The following is a 23,592-nucleotide window of genomic DNA, read 5'->3' as shown; positions in this document are numbered from 1 at the left end:
CATCAGTTCTTTGCAAATGAATAAAAAAAAGATTAGTTGGGGAGATTTCTATTGTTTCTAAGATAAGTTTTAAGTTTCTAAGAAATCCAATTCCACTGAAGGTTTAAAGAATTAATCATACGTGATTATATGTTATATGTCCAATGGAGAAGTAAAAATGAATGCATTTCTTGACGAACGCATCATCGTGCAACTTCCAATGACTTCTGTTCAGCAGAAAGTTAAATTTATACATTTCTCTAAGGTTAATGAAATGCTGTATGTGGTCAGCTCTCCTCTGCGGTACTTTACAAAGATACTTAAGAGATGCTCAGAGGAGCAATCGCCGTTTGAAATAGGAGGTAAGGAGAGCCATTCTTTTTGTCCAGGCACACCGCTTAGCAAGCCGCAGGTGATCCCATTCCATCGCCAGCGCTACCAGGCAGGATGGAAGGAAAAGCAGCACAAGGGAAGAGCGGCTTCACTGCTGTACGGACACAGGGCAGAGCATTTCACTGATTGTGCTGTGGGACAATAGGCAGTGCACAACTTCTGCTCAGGGAGGCATCAGGTGAGGGGCGCTTCCAGAAGGGTGAGCTACGATCCAAAGTGGCAGCTTTTGCAGGGAATCGAAGTATAAAGACAGTGAAACATACACAGACATCAACTGAGGTGCAAGCCAGCATGTAAATTTTAAAACGCATTTTAGCGGGGTTTTTTCCAGATAAATTACGCTTTATTCTTTCCTTTGCATATATACCCCCGGCCCCTCTTTCTAAAATCCTGTATTCTGAAGATGGGCACGAATAATTTCCGTGTGGCCTGAATTTTTTTCCCGCTCGTGATCCCATTTGTTGATGCGCTGATTATCCCTGATGCCCGCATTGATTATCCCATATCGCTCCGGTTCCCGCTTCTCCCGGACTGCGACGAGCCGGCCTTGGCAGCGCCGGAGGAGGCGTTTCGCGCTCCGTCCTGCCGCGCTGTTTGTCCCTCCGGCCCACCCGTAGCGTTCGCTCCTCCTCGCGCCATCATGGAGGGCGCCGCGGCCTCTGCCGAGGGCCTGCGCTACGCCGAGTACGCCCGGGCCCCTACGGGCGCCGGCAAGGGCCAAGCCGAGCTGGACCGGGGGCTGGTGAGCGCAGGGCGGGACCCCCACCCCCGGGGTCGTGAGGCGGCTGCTGCCTCGTTCGCAGCCCCGGCCTTCACACGTGTGAAGGGTGACGGGTGTGAGCGGGGCGGGGGCCGGGGCTGCGGGCCAGGCGTGCTGCGCTCCCCTCGGGCCGGGCAGGTGGCCGGGGGCCGGGGCAGAGGGGCCTGGGCCGGTGCCGCGGGTGCCGCTGCAGCGTGGGCAGCGGGCATGGCCTCCCAGCCCTGAGGGGAGGGAACACCCGGGGTTCCGGAGTGCTCGTGGTCCCGGGGAACGACGGAAGGCAGAGGGTCCTCAATCGGAAAGTTTATTAGAGTGTTACACGGTCGGTGTGGAAGGTGTGGAAATGTTGGCTCTGGCCTACTGTGTAAGCACACGGATGCGGGTTTTGGATACGGGGGGGGGGGGGGGCGGTGAAAGGGGAGAGAGAAAAGAAGATGTGAATTAAAGAAGACTAGAAAGAGGAAAAGAAAGAGAAGGAAAGTGAGAGAGTAAAGGAGATCACCAGTCCTGGTTCCAGTCTCAGTCCAACTGATGAAATGTTCTAGGGGTGCCTGGGGACACTTTTCTATGGATAGGTTTTCCCTGCCAAGAAGACAGGTTTCTCTCTGTTCTGAAAACCGGCTGGAGGGCTTGGGGGGTCCTTGGTGATCTTGATCCCCTCTCTATAGTTTGTGCCCAGTGAACAAGCCACATCTTGTTCTTTCCCACGGCCAACAGTCCTTGGTTATTCCCAGCAGTTCTTGTCTGTCACCACCGAGAGTCCTTGGTTGTCTCCACAGCCAGTGTGTGTTTGGAACATGCACATTAGTCTCTTATCTGCTGGGATTCCACAGCAGGGTACGTGGGCCTCAGCCCCAGCACTCACAAACAAGGCCAAAAATTCCATTCCCTGGCGTGAAAAGGTGATACCTGACGTGTTTTCACCCACTGTGCAAATGTTATTACCGCAGGCAGGTTTGAGTGTTAAAGGTTTTGTAGAGCTCTGTTTCAGAAAAGTAATTCTCATCTGGTACTTTGTGCTGTGGGAAAGGCTGGGTGGAAGCAGTGTCTTCAAAGTTTCCTGTGCTCTATCGTGCTCTAGAGGAAAGGATACTGGGATTTTATCCCACTTCTTCATTCCTGTCACTTCAACTAGTTCAAGGAACAGTGAGTTCCCACTGGAAAAGAGAATTGGGAAAAGCACACGGCTTAAAGCCCCAGATGGTGAAGTTTTCACATTTTTTAAATGGCTTAAAAGTCTTACTTGCCTAGCCTAATTGTGTGTGTGAAGTTGTCTCTACAATATTTCTACTTCTTTAAAACACAGTTTTAAAAATCACAGTTCTCTAAGTTATTTATTCATTGTTACTACAGTCTAGGACTTTTTTTTTTCCCCACAGAAGAGTCTTCCTGTGTATTTAACAGCAAGTGTGTAATCTTAAGAAGCTGGCTCTGAAACTCATTATTGTCATGGCCATTCTCCCTGTGGAATGCTGGCAGGGAATTTCTAGAATTTTGTTGAGTCTTTGGGCCTTGTTCCCCATCAGAGATAAAAGTTGCATTTGGAGTTAGCATGGCTTGCTTTGTTGCTGTGTGTATTGTCATGTTCTTACTGAGAGGTCTGGAGACTGAAGTGGGTCTTTAGAGGACTGAAATCTGGATGTCTACAGTTTTCTGTTGGAATTTATTCCTTCATCCAGGGTATTAGCTGAAAGTCACTTGATCACAACTACATTTGTTATTGTAGTTGTTTTTCAAAAGCGTTTGGAGCAATGGAAGAGCAGCAGTGGAAGCATGAGGGGTCTCTGCTGAAAGATCACCCACAGGAGCCTTTGTTAATTAGTGCATACTCAAGAAGATTGTTTTGAATACCTTATGGTAATTGTTCTATTAGTGAATCTTGCTTTCGTTCCATTTCCTATGAAAAACCATCCAGAACTGTAGTTGTAGCTTTATATACAAACCAAAAAGGTTGCTGGAAATTAAAGGACGCAAAATGACATGAGAATTGTGTCAGTATGGAGAACACCATCTAGCTGAAATTACTTTCAATTCACTGTTGGAAAACAAATTTCATAGGAGGGTTAAGATTAGAGGGAGAATACTAGATTATGAAATAAAATTGGGTGCATAGGGTTTATGATATAATCCCACTTCAAAATGGTTCTGCCTCCATATAGTGTTAGAAAGGTGGTTTGCTCTAGACCAGTATTCTGATAAACTGTAGCTACTCTTCTGAGGGATAGAAGCCTTATTCTGTCTTCCATACCAAACAATCATTTATATTTCCAGTCAAAATCTTTATTTAAGGGAATGTCTGTTTTCAGAAATATTTTTGTACACTTAGTTAATATACTTTTGTATCCTACTTCTTAGCAGTGTATAGAACTAAAAAAACCCCACAACAAACAAACCAAACCTTGAAAATGTTTAGTTAAGCAATTTATACTTGTCTGTATTTAGTTGAATGTGGGTACCTACTTCCGTATTTTGCTGGTCCACAATTAAGCATGGATTAATTGCAAAATGCCATTCAACCCATGGAAACAAATTATTATTTTCTCTGTGCTTTTTATTCTGTTCTTCTCACTGTAGGTTTCTGAGGCAAAAGACTGTAGGACTCCTGCTCTGTGTGTGGAACTTAGTAGTGAGGAGAGCAAAATATTTTTCATTTGACTGAGAAGGGTGTTCCACTAGTTGTAGTAAAGAACCAGTATAAAATCCAAATCGTATGCAGGCAGATAGGTTTTAATATTTGGGAAGCATTTACATTTGCAGCCTATTGTCAGATGTAAGAGTGTTGTGCTGAAGTTTTAAAATGATGCATTTGAAATTCTCCTTTTGTTTATAAATTTAACTTTTTTCTACTTCACAGAAGAAGAAGAAGCTCTAATGCTAAGAACTCCATATGTAATTATATTTTTTGAGTATATTTAAGTTAGAAGGGCACCATGGATTGGAGATTTGCAAAAATAATATCTCATCCTTCCCTTCTTCTGCTAAAAAATTAAGGCTACTGGAGAATTAAATATTAAAGGAATAGGCAGAAATTCCCTGTTTTCTAACATACCGTGTGTTAATTAATATGCTTGATGGTCTTTTTGCCAAATGCTTAGGTGAATCAGGTCTTGGCAGTTGCCTTTCTAATGGTTGCGTTTTCTTATAGTGACTTCTGAAAAGGATTAAGAAAATTCAAGTTTTACAGATTTAGCATAACTTTTTCATTAGTTTCCTTTAGCAGGGTTTCTTACTGAAGACTGAATTACATTGTAAAATTAAAATACTGAGATCAGCAGAATAGCATGGGGTTGATGACTAACCTTTGGGAGCTGATTCATTGAATAAAGAAAGGGACAGATGTTAGTTTTTAATATTTTATTTCTTGATTTTTCCCTCTTGGATTGTAACATAATGATTTCATTTAAAATCCACATCTTGGAAGTTTCTTAACAGCATTTTTGGAGGGGGGAGAAGGTCAATTCTGTCATAATTGAAAGTCAGTGTATATGTATTTATTTCTTTATCCCTTATGAAATGCAATTTCAAGCAATAGGAGACAAAAATGGTCATGGTAGTAGTTGGATTAGCATGCTGTAAATGAACTGCTGCCTTCCACAGAGAGAGCGAGTTGCTTTCATTTAATATTGACGTGAAAGGAGTGCATTTAATTAAAGCTTTGGACTTTACATTTCAAAGCACCAGGCTGACCTTGACTGATTCTTTTAAATATTCAACTGAGTTAAGAGAGCACGGAAAAGGAAACTGAGTCAAGTTGGACTTGAAGAATTTACTGGTTAGTACTTGAAGTTGCCACTGCTTTTATGATAGTCTGTGTCAAGAAAAAGGCCAAACTTGCAATCTCACACTGATCCAAATTCCGTCTTTATCACATGTGTATAGTTAGGATACATTCACACCATAACATTCACCATGCTTTGGTGCCTCAAGTTATCACTTCTTTGCTAATATGTGGCAAGTGACTCTTCTCTAACGTGCTCATAATGCAAATAAGATGAGTTACCATAAACCAGTATTTCTCAGATTTTCTGGTGCCTGTACCTTACTTAGATGTGTGGAGAGTCTTTTTTTCCTCTCTGGCTTGAGCTTTGTACCGGTTTTACCAAGTGCTCTGTCTTGTCTTTATTTCCCCTTGATCCTGCATCCTGCTCCTATTCCAGGGCTGCTGCCATGGTTTGTTTTTACCTGCTGTTCTCCAGGCAGCAGTAGCTTTCCACTGGCTGCTGGTGCTTTCCACTGGGGTTGGACAATGCATTCCAGCGGACATGGCGACTCTGTCAAAGGCCCTCAGGGGTCTCTGCATTGTTCTCCCAGATTACTGTGCAAAATCACTTCAGCTGCTTCTGCACTGAACTGACAGAATCCTGGTGTTAATAGTCTGGTCTCTGTGCTTGGTCTTGCCTGTGATGAGGTGTCTGCTGCTAATGCCTTGTTGCAACCTGCATGTCTTGTAAACTGCTGACTTGAACCACCTTTTTGGTGGCAAAGCAAGTATAACTTAATTTGGACAATCAAAGGCTAATAATTTTTTTTTTGCCAGCGTGATCTATTTCACACATTGTTGAGCTCTTAATTGACTGTAACCACTTAGTAAAAGATTCTTGCTGTCAGTCTGAGTAAGTCAAGGAAACTCTTGAATATTAATCCATGGTCACAAACCACAAGACAGAATAATATAGAATTCCTATAGGGTTAGGATATTTCCATAAAGGTGGCTGTTTGTGGTTTGTGTCTAAGTGGAGGAATTTTTTTTGGATGTTTGAGTATTGAGAGCCTGGGAAAACTGATTTATGAGAAGAAGTGAAGAGAGTTTTAGTTTAGTGAGAAGATGAACTGTATGCTTCACAATTTTACATCATCTGCCATTTAAGATAACATCCTTAAACATTTTCATGGGGAGAAGACGAGAGGAAATTTTGTGGAACTGAAAGGAACAACAGACATAAAGCTACTATGTTATTTTTGCTTTAGAAATGAATGCTACTATTGAGACTGAAAACCACACTGAAATGGAAGAATTAAATTACAAAAATGTAATATACAGACAAATATCTAAGGCAAAAATTCCCCCTCAGGTAGGTGGGAGGTAGGTGTTTAGTTAAAATCTGCAGCATCCAAATGCTAGATCCAGAGGAGTACAGCTGCTTCTACTGGTGACCTCAGAGGAGGCTGGGACTTTTGTCCTGAGCTCAGTGCTACAGGCAGCAGTCACAGCCATTCGCCTTCAGAGCCAAAGCCGTAGGAGTCACTGGGCGTGAGGGCAGCTCCTGCATCTTGTACAGCTGCCTCTTTCTGGGCAAGTTGCCAACCCATGATCTAAGTCCTACTATGCCAGCTCTAGGAAGGCTTTGAAAACAGTATTTCTGAACTCTTCCCCTGCTCCCACAGTCTAGAAATGAGGTTGGGTACAATTGAAAAGGAAGTATTTTAGCCCCAGAAATCTTAGTGGTAAAGGCACCTGGGTTCCAGATCCAGTTACTAGGGCGTTCACATTGAAGGTATAAAAGTATAAACCAGTTATGGGATAATTGTGGAAGTAAGTCATATATAGAAGAGACAGTCTGGTGATAAAAGCATTTTCACTGTCATTATGTTTTGAATTCAAGATAAACCTAATCTGATTTCTCAGGTTTCCTAGGGGGAAATTCAAGGCATTATTGAACCGTTGTATGATAAGGCAGGTAATACCACAGATGATTATTTCCTTTGTTTCAAAGATTGCACGGAGGCTTTTCAGAATGGGAGAGCTTGTTACCCTTCCTGAATTCTGCAAACATGTGAGAAGGCAGTCCTTTCTTCAAGGTTTACTTCATATCTTTCTTCAGCTTCTTGATCACCACAGTAATATTTCTTACCCTTCTTGAAGTGCCTGACTTTTTCAATCACTGTGTAGGAAAATACATACATCTGATATGGGAGTTAGTTTTTCATGTTTTTGTAGTAAACTGATACTTTGTTGTGTAGAACTAGACTGCCCAGGTAATTTCAAATAATGCTGTATGGTTTTATGCCTTGCATTTTTATCAGTGCATACTATGAGCTGACTTCAGTGTGTGTTCACTGATTTGCTAGTGGGTAGTTCAAGTTAAACCTGATACAATGGTGGAACTATAAAATCCAACAACCTGTGGAATACAGAACTTACTTTTGTCGCTTTCATAGCTTGTAAATGAAATGTCCACATCAGACATCAGAACTGCTCCTCGTTAAAGTAAAAGTTGTGTATATATCAAATTAGAATTCACATGTTATTCTGATTCCTGTTTTTCTGCTTTAGGCCAGGACTATGATAGCACTCGGACTTGGTGTTGCAACTGTTGCGTTTGCAGGTAAGATAAATTACGCACAGAACTCTCACTTTGTGAGCTGTGGTTTCCAAAATGGTTAATGAAGTTTTTATAAATATAAATAGTGGAAAGTGGAAAGGTTGCTCGAGAGTACTATGGAAAATTGTATCCACCTATAGAAGTCATAAGAATTGTGTCCATCTTCAGAGTAATAAATTCCAAAATTGTTTTTGAAAAAGGTGGAGAAAGCTGGATAATGTAATTTCGTGGACAGCAGCTAAAATGCTCCATCTGCTTTTTGTCTGCAAAATGAAGGGTGAAAAGTTTATTGAATTAATAACATATTGCAGTGTAGAGGCCCTTTAGTACAGAAGAGTGCAACAAGATGCTGTGATGATAAGGTGATGCTCAACAAATTGAAATAGAGGAAAATAAAAGGTTTTAGTGACTAGTGATTTATCATACTAACTGTTTCCATACTACATTTTTTATTGCATGAACTCTTTGCATGTGGACTGTTTGTTATTCTGAAAAATATGTTCTAGTATGAAGACAGGGTATGAGTTTAACATTAAATAATGGTTAGCAGAAAGCATTAAGAAGACAGTGAGGTAATGGTACATCGCAACATTTCAACAGAGATAGTCTAATGTGGTTTTGACTTCTGTGTTACCATAGGCACAGGCTTAGATCACTAAAACTTACAGATATGATATGTGTTGTAAGAATGAATGCAAGATGCTATTTGAATGAAGCAGAGCCACATTTTATAAATAGTTTTTCCATTGTGTGTAATATTAAGTTACATTGCTAAACAATAGTTAAAACAGTAATTGAGGAGAGAGGATTTACATGGAAAACCCTCCAGTAACATGGCATAAATCTTGATTCTGGTGTTGATAGAGCTGCTTTGTTCTTCTGGGAGCGCAGCCTTACAGGAATCCCTCTAGTCTTTCCTGGCTATAGACACTCAGTGCTAGTGGGGAGTTGAATGGCTCTGAATCCCAGAAGATCGTCTTTTTCTAACGAAATTAAAAATTCAGTATTTACAAGGTGTGTAATTAAGCATACAGCATCACAGCAAGAAACGTGTAGTACATGGATTTCTTGTATTGAAGACATAACCTTTGAAGAGTATTTAATAAATAATGTATACCCAAAGCTAATGTTTCAAACTGCCCTTTTTCTTAAAGTTCACAAGGCAGGTATCTTAATTTATCATATTGAAGTGTATTTAAATCTGTTTATTTAGTGAGTTAAATAGTGAGTAAACACAATGGGTCTTTGCAGTCCATGACTAGGTTTTTAGATGCAGTGTACTAAAAATCTTCTCCCTCTCCCAATAGTTTGGGGTTTTTTAAAAAACAAAATTCTTTCTGCTGTAAACTGATGAACATAAGTTGGAGCTTGTTTGTGGGGTGTTTTTGCATTTTAGTGAATATTTCATTTAACCTCCATCTTTTTTTAGGTCGTTATGCTTTCCGTGTTTGGAAACCATTGGAGCAGGCAGTTACAGAAGCAGCAAAGAGGATTTCAACTTCTGTAAGTTTGGATATTACTTTATGCTAAATTTATGATTTTGTATTTCAGGTATTCAGAAAGGAGATATTTTATGTTAAATACAGTAAAGTGCCAGGTAGATATTTTTTCCCAGGGTAGGGCTGCTCCCTGCTGTGTAAGTTCTGGCATGTTGTCTTCTGTATTTTAAATCCCTATGGATGAAGCTGTATGAAAAGATGTTTATGAGTTTGATAAACAGTTGCAGTTTTTTCTACTGATGTTCCTTGTTTTGGAACCCTTTACTAGTAAGTGTAAAGATAAATTGTTCAAGTACATGGTGAGAAAGTCACTAATTACTAAATATTGCAAAGTGATGACACGCAGTTTCATTTCCAGCAGCTAAAAGTGAAAGAATTTAGTCTTTTAGATACAGTGTTAAAAATCAAGAAGACAAATTGATGAACTTCTAGGATGGGTTGCCATGGAGATGGGAGAGCTTGTGTGCTGGTTTACATAGGAGTTGTCTTTTTCCTCTTCCCCAGCTAATTTGAACTTTTAACCAGGTTTTTGTTCTTTGGTTTTTTCCTGCTGGTTAAAAAATATAATAATGAGGTAAAAAATCAAGAAGTAGAGTGTTGTGTGGGATGCATATGCAGGGAATATTTGAGAGCATTTACTTACTGCTTCAGTGGCTATGTTTTCCTCTGGTAAATAAATACATGTGTTCCATTCCTGTTTGATTGAAGTAATTCTCAGTGAGCTAGATATCTGCTTGTAGCAGAATGTTCCTTCAGAGTTCAGAGTCTGTGTACACTTACCCACAGCAAAAGAATGCTATTCCCTTCATGATGCTGATGGGTGAGCATGTTCAGGGAGTAGTTGTTGCAGGTTATTATTTCCTGAAAAATATACCAAAGGTAGGTTTGGTATATTTTTTAGGAAATAATTAGGATATTAGGATATTATTTCAGGATATTAGCATTGTGTCCACTAATGTTAGGCCAGTTGCAGCACAGAGCCTGTCTAGACAGACATTGAGGTCCAAATTCATTTGCCATCTGTACTTGGTGTTCCTGTGCTGAAGGTGCAAGCTTGGTCAAGGCAGGCTTCCTGGGGAGGAGATTCAACTGTCCTCTTGGGGCTGTGTGTTTGCTTGCCATGTGTTTCAGCCACACACAGTGCTCCTAGAAAACTTTTTTACTCTCTGTCGCTCTTATTGCATTGCTGTTGTGAGACCACTGTCAATTTTTTTTTCCTATTTGAAAAAAAATTTTGAGATATTCCCATATTGCCTGCCAAAACAACAGAGGGGACTTTAGGTACTGTGAATTAAATTGCTTTCACATGATACAGATACAGGCTGACTTGCAGACTTGCTAGATGTAGCTGGCAGTACATGTGGCTTCAGAGTATGGAGTGCTTCAGTCTTCACCCTCCCTCCCTCCCTAGCTGTTTTACTCCAGCCATTCTTTTTCTATCCATTTGTAGATACAGGCTAGAGAATCTAAATTCAGATACATTCACATAAGAAAGCATGCAGTGACTCTTTTTAACACATTGAAATGTGACATGCTACTGCATGGAGAGGTGTCTGTTCCTAGGAAACTGCACCCCTCAATACTGACTGAGCCAAGCTCATTACAGACCTATCTCATTTTTACCTCAGTGACTTTGAGTCCTGCAGAATTCATGAACAGCCATAAAGAGCAAACCAGGAGCTTCTGCATTCTAAGTGTTCTTAGTCCCTGGAGCAGTATCCTCTGTCTGCTTTCACATCCTGCCTTTCTGCCCAGAATTGTGTGTTGATTTCCAGTAGGGTATCTCTTCTGCTGTTCTATTTCTGTACTTGAAAGTGCAAGTTTTCAGTGTAAGATGAGATCTACTGGAGACAGTAAAAACTCTCTTCCTCTTTGCCATTTACTGTGTGTATTTTCTGGCTTTATATTTGTGAGAGGATAGTGATAATATTTTTCTTCTACAACCATGGTCCAAATTGAAGATCCTTGTATAATTCTTGGCCAAGATTATTTGATTTTTACTACTCTACAGCTACTACTTTCGCAGTTTATATTTTAATTTTTTTTCTTCTCCCCTTAACAACGGATTATTTTCTTTAAAACAGTAGAAAAAAGATTAAATGCAAAAATCCTATATAAGTGCTTATTCTCCAAAGTGCTTATTATAGTAGTTTCACATGACTTTGTGGAATATGAAGCTGCTGCATTTAATTTGTGAATTAGCACTTTCATCACGTTTCTTGACAGCATATTGCCCTTTACACTGTACTGACAAAGGTTACCAAGAAGTTGGTACTTCTACCAGTGCTTCCTGAAAAAAAATCTCGTGACCTTCAGTGTCTGGGCTCAGCGTTATTTTGCTGGGTTTCTATGGTGAAGGCACCTAACTTGGTCCCTATAATTTTCAGTGCTTATTCTAGCTTTCTAGAATGAAACCTTGTCCCTCATGGCCTTCTTTTCCTTGAGAGTCTGTGAACACCTGACTGTTGAAAAGCTAGCTGCCTCCCTCTGTAAACCCCCACTCTTCCTCCTCCATTTATGATGTGTCCCCTGCTCTGTTTGCACTAGAAATCACAGTTGATGTTGATCCCTCCCAATCACACAAGGTAATACAGATGCAGTTTATTCTTTCTGTCTCCTCACTAATAAATGATTTAGGAAAGGTCAAGCTGAGCAATTTTGAAGTGATAATTTAAAATGCTGCTTGCTGTATCTTGATGATTTTACACTTCCTATTTCCTTATGTAAATAAGTAACATGTACAGTCAACAACTGTACTCATCTTTCAGTCAGAAACAGTAAGCAGAGGCAAGTAAAAGCTTTATTTTCAATTTTTACATCTCATATAAGACAGTCACTTTATATTTAAGAATATGTATTTGTAAATGCTTCTGTAATTTAGTCTTGAAGTTTTCTACCATCTTTCTTTCAGTGGAGAAAGACACTAGAGGAAACATTGTATTTCCACTCTATGGCAAGTCATCATGCTTGCTCCCACAGAAATGTTTTTTTTGTTTGTCTGTAGTTTTGTCAGTGGTCTCAGTGACACGGTTTTGTTTCTGTGTGTAGTTGCATAGCTCTAAGTAGTCAATTGGCTTTTCTTCCCCACAATTAGTGCCATTAGTTGTACTATTAATATTTCCTTAAAGTGTGAAATAAAGAAGCAAGTATTTCAGTAGCATTCATTACCTTTCTTTGTGGAATCAATGATATTGAGGATTGAATGATAGATAGAAGATATTGAAGACAGACACAGAAATTCTAGGCCAAATAAACTATCAAAATACTCAAATCCCACAATAATGAAAGTGTGTGCTCCATAAGAAAACTATGTCTTCTGTAGCACATCACTAGGTTTTCTCACTGTATTTCCTTTATTGGATCTGATTCTGCTCAGGCTCATGGAGATCTGAATTGAGAGGTGAGGGTAGCAACTGTCTCTCTTGTCCTTAATTGAAAAGAAATCTTCTAAGGAAGAATGCAGTCCATTTTATAAGATTTCTTTCCTAACTGAAGTTAAGGAAGTTAAAGTTGACATTAGCAAAATTGTATGTTATATCACAGCTTTTAATAGTTTGTGGCTGTAGTTTGTTTTTTGTGTTTGGTTCTTTTCTCTGGTGTTTGTTCCCTTTCTGGTGGAGGACTGTGGTGTTTTCAGAAGCAGTTTTCAGAAAAATTCACTACTCCATGTAATGTAATGTATGGTCTCAGTTTTGGTGTTTTCACTCTCTTAACTGGCATAGAAACGGTGATTATGCTTGTGATTATGTCCTATGAAAATAAAAAGTATCTTGAAGATGTCATGGTCCCTGTGCATTGGATTTTCTTATCTGGTTGCTTTTGTGAAGATTTGCAAGACTGAATAGATGTTTGCAAAGCAAGTGCAGCCATTTTCTGTCCCTCCCTATGCCCCAAACCTATTAATAGCATTTGTTCAGAAAGGAGGACTTATATAAATTGCTAAACAGTAATAATGTGCAAGGAAATTAAGTAAATTAAATTATACCTCCTCCCCTTCCCCCAAATAGTACAAAGGAATGAAGAGCTCATTTCAATGATTTTTCCAGTACAAAATTTTGTTTGCAATTGCTGGAGCTAATAAATAATCAGTGTCTAGAGCTGCCTGCTCATCAAGAAGTTCTCATAACAGAAAAATATCTTTCCAGCCATTACTTAGAATTTACAACTAGGAAAAAAATGTTTTAGTTTGAGTAGCATGCAAAAATTCTTTCATTAAGGAACTAGAAATTTGCCTACGTGTTGCCTAAAATGAAGTCTCAGTGTTTTTTCCTCTTTTTTCTAACCAATGGGAAAAATGCTTTTATGTGTAATTTCCTTTTGCTTTAAATTCTGCTTAGGATGGAGATTTTAATTTAAGAATTGATTATTGTTTCTACATCCTTCACTTACGAGAAGAAAATACTTTTTCGTGGAGACCAATTCAGCAAACTTGTTTGTGTGTGAAACGTCAGAGGGTACAGAATTTATTTTTTCATTCCTTTTGGAGGTGAACCGAGGCTTCCTAAGGTTAGTAGAGTGTCAAGGAAGTAGGCTTTAAAAACATGAAAAAATATTTCTGAATGTAAGCTTGCAGCCATCCCTCCCTAGTCTCTCATTTTAAATAGTGTTTTAGATGAAATCTACCAAGAACAGAGACAAGCTGTGTTAAATTCAAATGCTGCTCTTTTCTACATTAATAGCAAGCTAGTGTTCTCCTGCGTTAGAGTTCTATGTCAGAGTTGAAAGGCGGAGAAGAATTCAGGAGACCACCTGCACCTAGACTGCTTTGGGAGCAAATGTTTCTGGAAAAACTTTCAGAGAGCATTAAAGTACGCTTTTCTCTTTTGCTTGTAGTAATTGTTGGCATTGTTGCAAATTTCTGTGCAGTTCTCTCTTCAAGGGTGTTCATTCAATTATGGTCATCGTTTCCCTTTGGAGAACCAGAGGAATGCTGTGTGTTCCCTTAGTGTTGCGCCCTCTAACCTGTCAGGTCCATGTGCACTTTTCCAGACCTGGTTGGTGTTACCCTGTAGTTACAGAAGTGGCTCCTCCACAGATTCTCATTGTTGGCATGGCATGACCACAGTTCCTTCAGCTTTGATACCGGTAGTGTTACAGTAGTGGTTACTTTGTTCATGGTTTGGGAGAAGGAAAATAAAATTCCTTTTGGGCGATAACAACACACTAAAAAAATCTCTTCTGTGGTTGCATGTGACATTGTGGTAGCAATAGGTGAAGTATTTCTGAACCATGCTTTTTGGTGAATATCTCTCCTAAGCTTAAAGGCTTTTCTTAGATATCATAGACAGAGCCCTTTAAATGCTATATAATGGTTTTGAAATTATATAAGAGAGCTTGTGTAGACATAAGGCAAAATTCTCACTGAATATGAATGGCTTTATTTAGTGAGAAGAGAGTTTTTTCAAGGGCCAGGCACATTTTACTTGGGGGTAATGGGAATACTTAAAAATAGTCTGAGCTCTCAGGCCAGACTTCCCTTTGATAGCAACAAAAGAAGCTTATTTTCCCTCAGTTGATAGGTTTTGCACTGAGGAAAAGACTTCAGTCTTGTTGAGTGATTTCTGTGTGCCAGTTCGCCAAGGCTTGGCGCTACATCTGCTACCTCTGGGACTTACAGCAACATTCACATTATGATCACTGCTAACCATCAATGATGGTTCCACAGGTTTTTTTTTCATAATTTAAATAGATTTATGGTAGACAAATATACTTTCAACCCATTCTCTATGACAGTAGCTGTAATGATTTGCTCTCATCTCCATCTCCTTTTTAATGTTCTTCTCCCACTGTTTTTTCTTCCCTTCTTAAAACAGTGGATAAAGTTTCATAGGACAATGAGTTTAAAAAATTAACCCCAGGTGCTGTTTCTTATAGTTGTCAGTCATTGGTTTTGAAGGAAGGATGTAAAGACTTAGGGTTTCCCTATATATTTCACTATTTTCCAATGTTCCCCAGCTCACTGGTTTCCTAAAGCAGGTTGTGGCTTTATGCTAAGCCTTCGTTTTTTCCCTTGTTTCTTTCTGTTTATTTTTCTTGTTTCTTATTTTTCTTTTTTTTTTTCTTGTTTCTTTCTCAGGATTCCTTCAAAGAACTCATTATACACTTTTTTGAAGTAACATTCCTTCACATCAAATCTGTTCTTATATCTATTGGGATTTTTTACCAACTTGCTTTGTAGAAATATCTGTAGTGATTGTCCCTAACATCCATGTATGCCAAAATGTTGCCACTTTTGGCATTTGTCATTGTGAGGATACCAGTGCTGTTCTCAACAATTATCCTACTTTCCCTCCCATGCCCTCCCCAACACATGTACTGTACCATCCTATGCTGGTATGTACTTTGATTCTGGACTTCTCTCCTGGAGGCAGGATTTCAGTGGTTGTAGCTATTAATATCTCTTATTAACAGTAGAAGATTGTGAAAACATAGGTAGGTTTTTTTAAGTTGTTTTTTTGTATATGTTATCACTCAGGAGAAGTCCTTTCATATTATCTGGTTTCCAGTCATTCCATGCCTTTGAAATAAATTATAGATGGATGTAATGCTCTGAATGAGGTCACATAACTACAGTTTAGTTCCTGGCACTTTGTGCATGAACTAATTATTGCTTTTTTTCCCTTTCTTCTTTGTAGACTCTTTCATCGTACTATAAGGGAGGATTTGAACAGAAAATGAGTAGGCGAGAAGCAAGTCTTATTTTAGGTGTAAGGTAGGTGTGTTGCATCAATATGTTTTTACTTCAGCAAGTATTGAATGAAACAGATGCATGTTGCAAGAATGTGGAATACTCTTTCTAAAATCATAACTTTTTTTGTAACAGACTTCTAATGGCTTATAAATTATTCTAGTACTCTGCTTAAACTAAAAAGCAAACAATAACATGCTCAGAAAAAAAGTGACTTTTGTTTGGATTGAAGGCATGGTAACATACTGCAGGGGAGAATTGTTCTTGTTGTGCCCTGGATCCCTTTCAGCAGAGCCACTCCCCACCCAGGCATTTCCCAGCCTCTAGCATTTCAAGGGAGATTTCATTCCCAGTACCAGACTCTGCACCCATCCTTGTGGAATTTTGTGAAGGGTTCCTGTCAGCCCATTCCTACAGCCCCTGGAGGTGCCTCTGAATTTTAGCCCTGCCCTCCAGCATATCAGTTGTTCCCACCACAGTGACAGACTTCTTGGCCAGTGAGTGATGTTAGAAGGCAGCATGATGTTGATGTGAGTCATATTGCGAGTCAAGGAAAATGTGATTTTAACATTATCTATTTTTCTCCTAGTGATAAAGAATCTTTAGAGCCCACTGTGGGATAAACAATATCTTATAAACTAAGGAAATTTGAAGTAAACCCCTTTTTTCACAGTTGCTTCTTTGAGCAGACCTGCATGATCTTCTGTAATATTCAATTGCCACTTTTCCCCAGTTATGGTTTAGAACCATCTGAGCTTCTAAATGTGGTATAACAGCTTTCCTTTTTAGTATTAAAAACAGCTGTACAAATCAAAATGTAGATGATTATTATTTATGGTTGTGTGATAAATCATTTTGGTTTTGTATCTATGTAATCCAAGACCCTTCCCCCTCTGTTTGTTTCTTACTTTCTACATCACTTTCTGTTCAATTGAAGCATTCTTTTTTACGCAGTTCTGTGAACTATTTTTGCAACATACCCTAATTTCACTGTGACAGAATAATAATTAGAGAGGTTGTTTACCTCGGGAATTTAGTTGGGCTGATACCTTGCATTCAAGCTGTATCTACAGAAAGATTAATTAATTGAATCATCACTGATTAAGAAGTCACCTGAAGTGGAAAACACTGATTCATTTCTGCATACTAAGAAATTATAAAAAACTGAACCATTCAAACTGTCCTTTTGCATACAAGAGTTTTACTGTGTTGCCATACTGCATCCATAAGTGGTTATTTGTCTGGTAAGGTACATATTTTGTATTTAATTTAGGCCAAATACATATTTTATGTATGTCATTGAAGTAAACAATATTATGTAGGTAGCACCTGTAAATCAATGTGTCCCTGAATGTAACACATTGAACAGCTTTGCAAAAAATAATACATACAGGCATTATTTTCAGGCCCCAGTAGAAAGAAAAAATATTTATAGCTGCTGTAAAAATATTTACAGTAGAACAAAATGTGATAATATTAAATATTTGTTGTTTTGTCACTGGTCATAAAGATATTTATTTTCTTGGAGGAAAAATTGTGTTTTCTGCATTTAATGCTAGAATAACCAACCAGATGTACCCTAGAACTGCTGGGGCTATCTTGTTTTTCCCCCCTCAAATTTTTTATTTTAAATGAGTGGATGTATTACATTCTGCAAAAACCTGAAAGATACTTGTATGTGTCACATACACAGGCTTTTGAAAAATGTCACTCTCTTTGCCTTATGAGCCTTTGTTGTTGTTGCTTCCTCAGAGATGCAGTTTTATGTTTTGTCCACAAGATGGTGAAAATCTCAAGTTTCAATTATTTTTGAAGCCAGTATAAGCTGTTAATTTTTAGCCTGAGTGCTCTGGCATTTCTTGTAAGCACTTCAATTTGTTTTTGCAGTCCATCTGCTGGCAAGGACAAAATCAGAGCAGCGCATAGGAAAATCATGATTTTGAATCATCCTGATAAAGGTAAATAATTATTACTTTTCTTAACTTGGGCTGGAAAGGAAGAGGCTTAAATGAGATCCTTTAAATTTTTTGACTGTGTAAATAACCACATCAACTGCAAATGTTTGTTGTTTATTGACTTGAGCTTCTGTGTGTCATCTCAGATAAACTGAGCTTTATGAACCAGTTGTACTCATTTTTATTTAAAGTTGTTTTCTGTACTTGTGCTGCTTCAGTTAAAGACTATGAGCTCGGGGACCAGTTTTCCACACTTGGCAGAAACTTCTTGAAAAATAAGCTGTAAAAATTTTACATTAAAATAAAATTCCTGTTTTGAACAATGGTGGACCAGTTGCATGCATGAAAGTAATTTTCTGTGGGGAAATGTTTTGCAGTTACTAAGTACATCATTGATGAATTTCAGACTTTATGGAATTCACTAGGAAAGAATGTAAAGCTGGGCATTCTTGCTTTACTGGCCAGGTTTTTAATGTAAATTTATCTTAGAGAAAGGCTATTATTATAACTTTAACTACACTACAGCTGGTTGAGAAAGAAAGCCCATATGTTCATTGCTGTCTCTGCTTTAAAATAACAGATGGTGAAGAGTTGCACTGTATTTCAGAAGTCAAAAGGGGAAATCAGAGGGTTTTTATTTCTTTTTGACAGAATTATAGGCTCCCTACCAGCACCCCATTTTAAGAAAATGAAAAGTGTGTCCACTGGCCATGGGAAGTGTTTAGTTGATGCTTTTCTCTCTTCATCCCTCAGTTTAGTGTGAAAGCTGTCCTGCTTGTTTGATTTCAAACTTCCATTTTTTACTCTTTTTGTAATGTATAAGTTGCACAGACCTAGAAAGGAAATTCTCGTCTTTGTTTCTAATATATTACAGTGGTCAAAAGTCTTTTAACCACCAGAGTTCCTGGTGGTTAGGTCAAGTTTTATTAATAATGAACTTCTGCATTTTATGTAGCAGTATGTAGACACGTGAGCCAAAGAGAATTGTGAATCTCCATGTGGATATTGAGTGTATGTTAAGAGTTGCTTCCTGTTAGGAAGATCCTAACAACCCTAACAAAGATTTTAGTGCTGCACTCTGAGAGTTTTAATGCCCCTGCAGCTGGGCACAGTGTGGGTTTGGATGGATGTAGTGAGCCCTCCTGTGTGATAGTGAGACACCGAGCGTTTTCTCAGTGGGAGCACCAGTTGTAGGGATTTGTGTTTCTCAATGCCCCTGAAGCTCTTCTGGCATGGCTGCAGAAAAAAACCTTAATATGTTCAGCTGCAGAGTGAGGGCCTGGAGTAATCTTGAACATGTGGCACTACAGAGAGGCTTGTTTGCTTGTGTATAGATCAATTCTGGCTGTTGGTAGCACAGATGTTCATTTAAAAATAATATTCAATGGTATAATGTAATTTTGAAATAATATTTTACCACCTGGAAATGATAGACGAAAGAGCAGTAATTGCAGATCTTAAGTTACATGGGTTCTGAGATCCAAACTGTTGGAGAGAGAAATATTAGAAATAAATAAGAAATATTTAGAAATTTGCATGAAAACATCCCCAGAGAGTACTACTGAAATGGTTGCTTGTTAATCTTTACAGTTCAGCTTTAAAGTGTTTTTATATTGATACATTGTATGTTAAGTTATCAGTTACAAATTTTTATGAAAGAACATTTCCTCACAGAAAAAAAAAAAAAAAAGAAGAGAGAAACCTTTTGGACTTGCCTTAATTATAAACAAACACTTAGGCAATCATGAGATTGAATTTCCTCTCATTGGAGGGCTACAAAATTAATATGGCACTTAAGGATGTAAATGTAGTGAAAACACTTCCAACAGATTTGAATTTACTTTAGGATGTTGTATTCTAGACATGTAGAAAATCAATTCACATTTTAAAATTACTTGGAATACATTGTTTATTGCAGGTTTTAGTCTTTACTGTTTGTTTGATCCTCTTACCTACTCTGTGAAAGAAGCAGTAGTCAATGTAATAATCCTGTTCCTTGCTACAAAGCTACTTGATTTAAGAAAAGAAAAAAAATTTTCTTTTTTCAATAGTCAATTCATCACTCATCCCGTGCCCTGCCTCACTTTCCTCCAGTGTGACTTACTTCTTAGAAGTAAAGCACTCAAACAAGACCAAACCATGGAAAAAAACTTTTCTTTTTTTTTTTTTTTTTCTGATTGTTATACTACAGTATGAAATTACACTGATTTGAATTCCTGCAGCAATGACCTAAAGAAGTCTTTGAGCAAGCCTCACCTTTTTATTTGATGTGACTACAACTAGCTCTGCATGTTTTTTCTATCATTGTTTTTTCTGATTAATAGAATGAAGGAAATGGTGAATGAGAAGAATTAGGTTGAACAAATGCCTTGGAAAAGGCTGTGCAGTGCACGGTTCTGCTGGAATCACATTTTCACATTAAAATATAGGTGTATTATAGTAAGTGGTGAGTTACTGATATAGACCTTGCAGTGTTGTTTTTGGTGACTGTGGGCAGATGGCTGGCACTCAAGGGGAGACTGAAAAAACCCTAGACACAAAAAGACTGCTGAACTGTAATTAGATGGTTAGATGGAGCGTAGAGCAATGGCAGTGTTCAGCACTAGGAGTTAGAAGGGGTACCATGTTTAAATAGCTTTATTGTGATGAGTTCTGGCTGGTAACTCTGGGCATCTCACACAGGAGATGCTTGCACAATAATTCTTTGTCAAAGTTATTTTAAAATTTTACCTCTCAGTTTTTAGTATGAGCGGAGGTAATTGCTGTTAGGTTTGAATGAGTGTTCAGGACAGCTGACCTTGCATACATTTGCAGTAGCATCCCACTGCAGATCTAAATCACAGGATGTAAAGTGATTTCAGATCTCAGTCTTCTCTCTGAGACAAGTTGTTCTGTGTTATTCTACAGTGATTTCAGTTTTGATTACATTTCTCATGTTTCCTTATCCATTAGTTTACTTTTTATCAATGTCAGTTGTATCAAAAGGATCTGTGTAGGAAAGAGATAATAAAAATGAACAATAAAGAGATGCTGCAAGTGAGATAGTTTGGTACTTAATACTAATGTGTAAACAGTATTCCTTTCCCCTTTCTCTTCTCAGGTGGATCACCTTACTTAGCAACCAAAATAAACGAAGCAAAAGACTTGTTGGAATCCAGTGCCAAAAACTGAAACCTGAAGCCTTGGGTCATAGGAGATTCAGCAGATACATTGTGCAATAACTTTCATGTCTGCTTCTTCTGCACCGTTTCTTAACATTGATTGTTCATATTTACTGTCATAATTAAAATATTAAGATTATTTGAAAGGAAACTGAAATCTTTTACAGTTATGTACAGTTATGTACAGTTATGCCCCTGCAAGGAGCAGGGAGTTGGAATGATGGTTCTTACGGATTCCTTCCAACTCAAGGTGTTCTATGATTCTGTCCCAGTTTTAGTGTATTCTTACTGAATTAGAATCCCTTACAAGCTTGGAAAAGTTCTTTTAACTGTGTTTTTTTCAGAAGTACTTTTTTGTTTCTTTTGTTAAATTTTGGATCTTTTAAAGTAAAAATTTTAAAACAGTCTTTAATATAGGGTTGTTTCTTCATTAGTTAAGAAACAACCCTATCTTTAGCATCACCATAAAATCTGTGACAGTGCATTGAGTACGACATATGACAGACCCTGTTTGGCAAGTTTTCAGCACCACCTTACACTTGAGTCTGTTCATTTGTGAAGTAGTGGAGTTTGTTCATGTTCAGTGCAGCTTGAGAGCGGCAACTCCAGACAAAATGACTGACAGGATTGCAGACAGCAGCTTCCACTAGGTGTGTTTTTGGGGCTATGAAGGGGGATTCTTGGGTTTGGTTACTTCTTTTACATATTAAAGGATCTCTGAAATTGTCAAGTAGTTATTTAGACATGCTTTTATTTCAAGTCACAGAGTATGTTTAATTTCTAGCAATGGGCTAAACATGGGGTTTTCTGCAAGGGTTTTCATGGCAGTGGGATTGAAGAAGTTAGGTCCATGTGGCATGGTTTAGATGGATTTTCCAGGCTGCTGCTTGTCTAGGTTAGCCAAGTTGTATGAGCGTGGTGCAGGACTGATAATAGCAGGGAACAAACAGCAGTACCTGCTTTGCACATGGCTCCAGGAGCACTTCCTGGGTTAGTTCTTCAGTAATGTTCACATATGTGCATTATGCTTCATATCCCAGAGCACACATACCTCCCTCCTTATGTAGCATCCTAGCAATCTCATGCTGGCTTTGGGGAATCCCGAAGTCATGGATCTCAGACTTCAGAGAGAGCAAGTTTTAGTTGACAGCTCGGGGTGGGTGCTTCTTGGGGCACTTGGCTGCTGCAGGTTGCTACCACTAAGTTGTCTGCAGTTGAGTTAAATCTCCTAAGCACAGACAGTCTAGTGCATTCAGTGCAAGACTGAAAAACCTTTAGTGTCCATTCAAACTCTATCATTAGAGGTACAACCAACAGCTTACTGAAGTGCTACAAATACAAAATTTAGATACTCCATTTTCTAGGTTATTTAGCCAGAGGTAAGTGGCTAAGAGCAGTTAATATGAGGTTGGATGCTTTAATTATTTATTCACCAGAACGTGCATTTGTAGTTCATCCAGTGATGGATGCTCAGATTATGTGGATTTTTCCTTGAAAGGAAGAAAAAGTACGGATTTTTTTTATCACACTTTGTCACAATTCCTTACTTTCATTAAAGGGAGATGAAAAATTTTAAGTTGACCCTTAAAGAAAAGAATAATTCTAAATACTTTAGAGACTGTGTTGCAATTATATTGGCAAGACATGGCACAATTTCACTGGAAAAAGTAAAAAAGACTGCTGGGAGAAACCCGCCTGGGAATAGCACATGCTATACAAGTACTACAGTTGCATCATATAATTAGTGCTCTAATACAAGAATCTTGAATCAACATAGTTTATTCCTATGCAGTAGCTTTAATTGGTTCCTGTTAAAAGAGTAGCCATCAATTAATGCACATTTAGGGTTCGTCATTCTTTTCACTGGTGTATCAGTCTGTATTGGAAAAAAATAGAACCATGACAGTTCTCATGTTGGAAGGAGACAAATGAAATGGTGGTGTTGCTAATTTTCTGAAGTGGAATCTGTAAGCGATATGAGTCATTGTGCAAAATCAAAATGATGTGAATAGTAGGTGGTAAAAACATTCTGCTTAATGATTTTGAACTGACTAGCTGTTGTTGTCATATAGCTACCTGTTTTTTCCTGGATAAAATGTGTTGCAGAGAGCTGTTTTAAAGTATCAGTTAAAATAGATGCATTAAAGATGGCTTTTTTCTCAGTTCTTAAAAATGAACTTCCCATGTATTTGTAAGAAGTAGAGGGTTTGTATTTTTATGTGAGATTCTGTTGTTGATAATTTCCTTCCTGATATAATTATTTATATCTGATTATTTTGGATGAAGCACTTTTTTCTGCCTTTCAATTATGAGAGAGATTGTATTTAACAAAAAGAAATAAAACTGAGTTCTTGTTCTGCTTTCACCACTTTTTTTCAGAGCAGACTATTGACTACCTAACAAATTTGATAAATTAACAAATTAAAAAATTCAGTAGGTTAACTGGCTTGTCCTATCTCTGGAAAATGCTGTAAAATGAATGAAGCTAATGAGGAGCAGTTGTGAAAGCATCACACATAAAATAGCATATATTTTTTTATCTGTTTACCTGCACAGCTTGCTTTACCTACTAAGTGATGTTTAGAACGATGAATATAGGACAAGGAAAGGCAAATCATGGAAGTGCTGCTCAATTTGTTGTTGTTGATAGTCAGCATGGCAGGCTGAGGAATGTCTTTGGATACTGCCTTGCAAAACAGCACCTGGATTGATGCTCAACTGAGCTGGGAAGAACAGGATGCTACTATTTTTAAAAACATGGCCTGGTAATTTAATCTTAAAAATATTCAGCCTCTTGAGACCATTTTCTTTACTTATCAAATGGGTAAGTGTTT

General features: G+C 38.3%; 1 protein-coding gene across 1 annotated transcript; it reads left to right on the top strand.

The window, feature by feature from the left end:
* The first annotated feature begins 977 nt into the window (after positions 1 to 977).
* Positions 978 to 23,123, top strand: DNAJC15 (DnaJ heat shock protein family (Hsp40) member C15). Its single transcript, XM_059491754.1, has 6 exons — positions 978 to 1,114; positions 7,407 to 7,458; positions 8,885 to 8,958; positions 15,590 to 15,666; positions 17,530 to 17,600; positions 20,698 to 23,123. The coding sequence occupies exons 1-6, from the start codon at positions 1,013 to 1,015 to the stop codon at positions 20,766 to 20,768; spliced, it is 447 nt and encodes a 148-aa protein (XP_059347737.1). The 5' UTR covers positions 978 to 1,012; the 3' UTR covers positions 20,769 to 23,123.
* The last annotated feature ends 469 nt before the right edge of the window (positions 23,124 to 23,592 follow it).

This window comes from Ammospiza nelsoni, chromosome 2, assembly GCF_027579445.1.
Source record: "Ammospiza nelsoni isolate bAmmNel1 chromosome 2, bAmmNel1.pri, whole genome shotgun sequence".
Lineage (NCBI taxonomy): Eukaryota > Metazoa > Chordata > Aves > Passeriformes > Passerellidae > Ammospiza > Ammospiza nelsoni.
Note: the sequence above shows the minus strand (reverse complement) of the source record. Positions and strands in the feature narration are given on the sequence as shown.

Bases quoted from the DNA above. Each gene is read 5' to 3' on its own strand.
- DNAJC15 (XM_059491754.1), top strand. From the start codon at position 1,013: ATGGAGGGCGCCGCGGCCTCTGCCGAGGGCCTGCGCTACGCCGAGTAC. The intron at 7,459-8,884 runs GTAAGATAAATT...ATCTTTTTTTAG, and splicing joins TGCAACTGTTGCGTTTGCAG to GTCGTTATGCTTTCCGTGTT. The intron at 15,667-17,529 runs GTAGGTGTGTTG...TTGTTTTTGCAG, and splicing joins AGTCTTATTTTAGGTGTAAG to TCCATCTGCTGGCAAGGACA.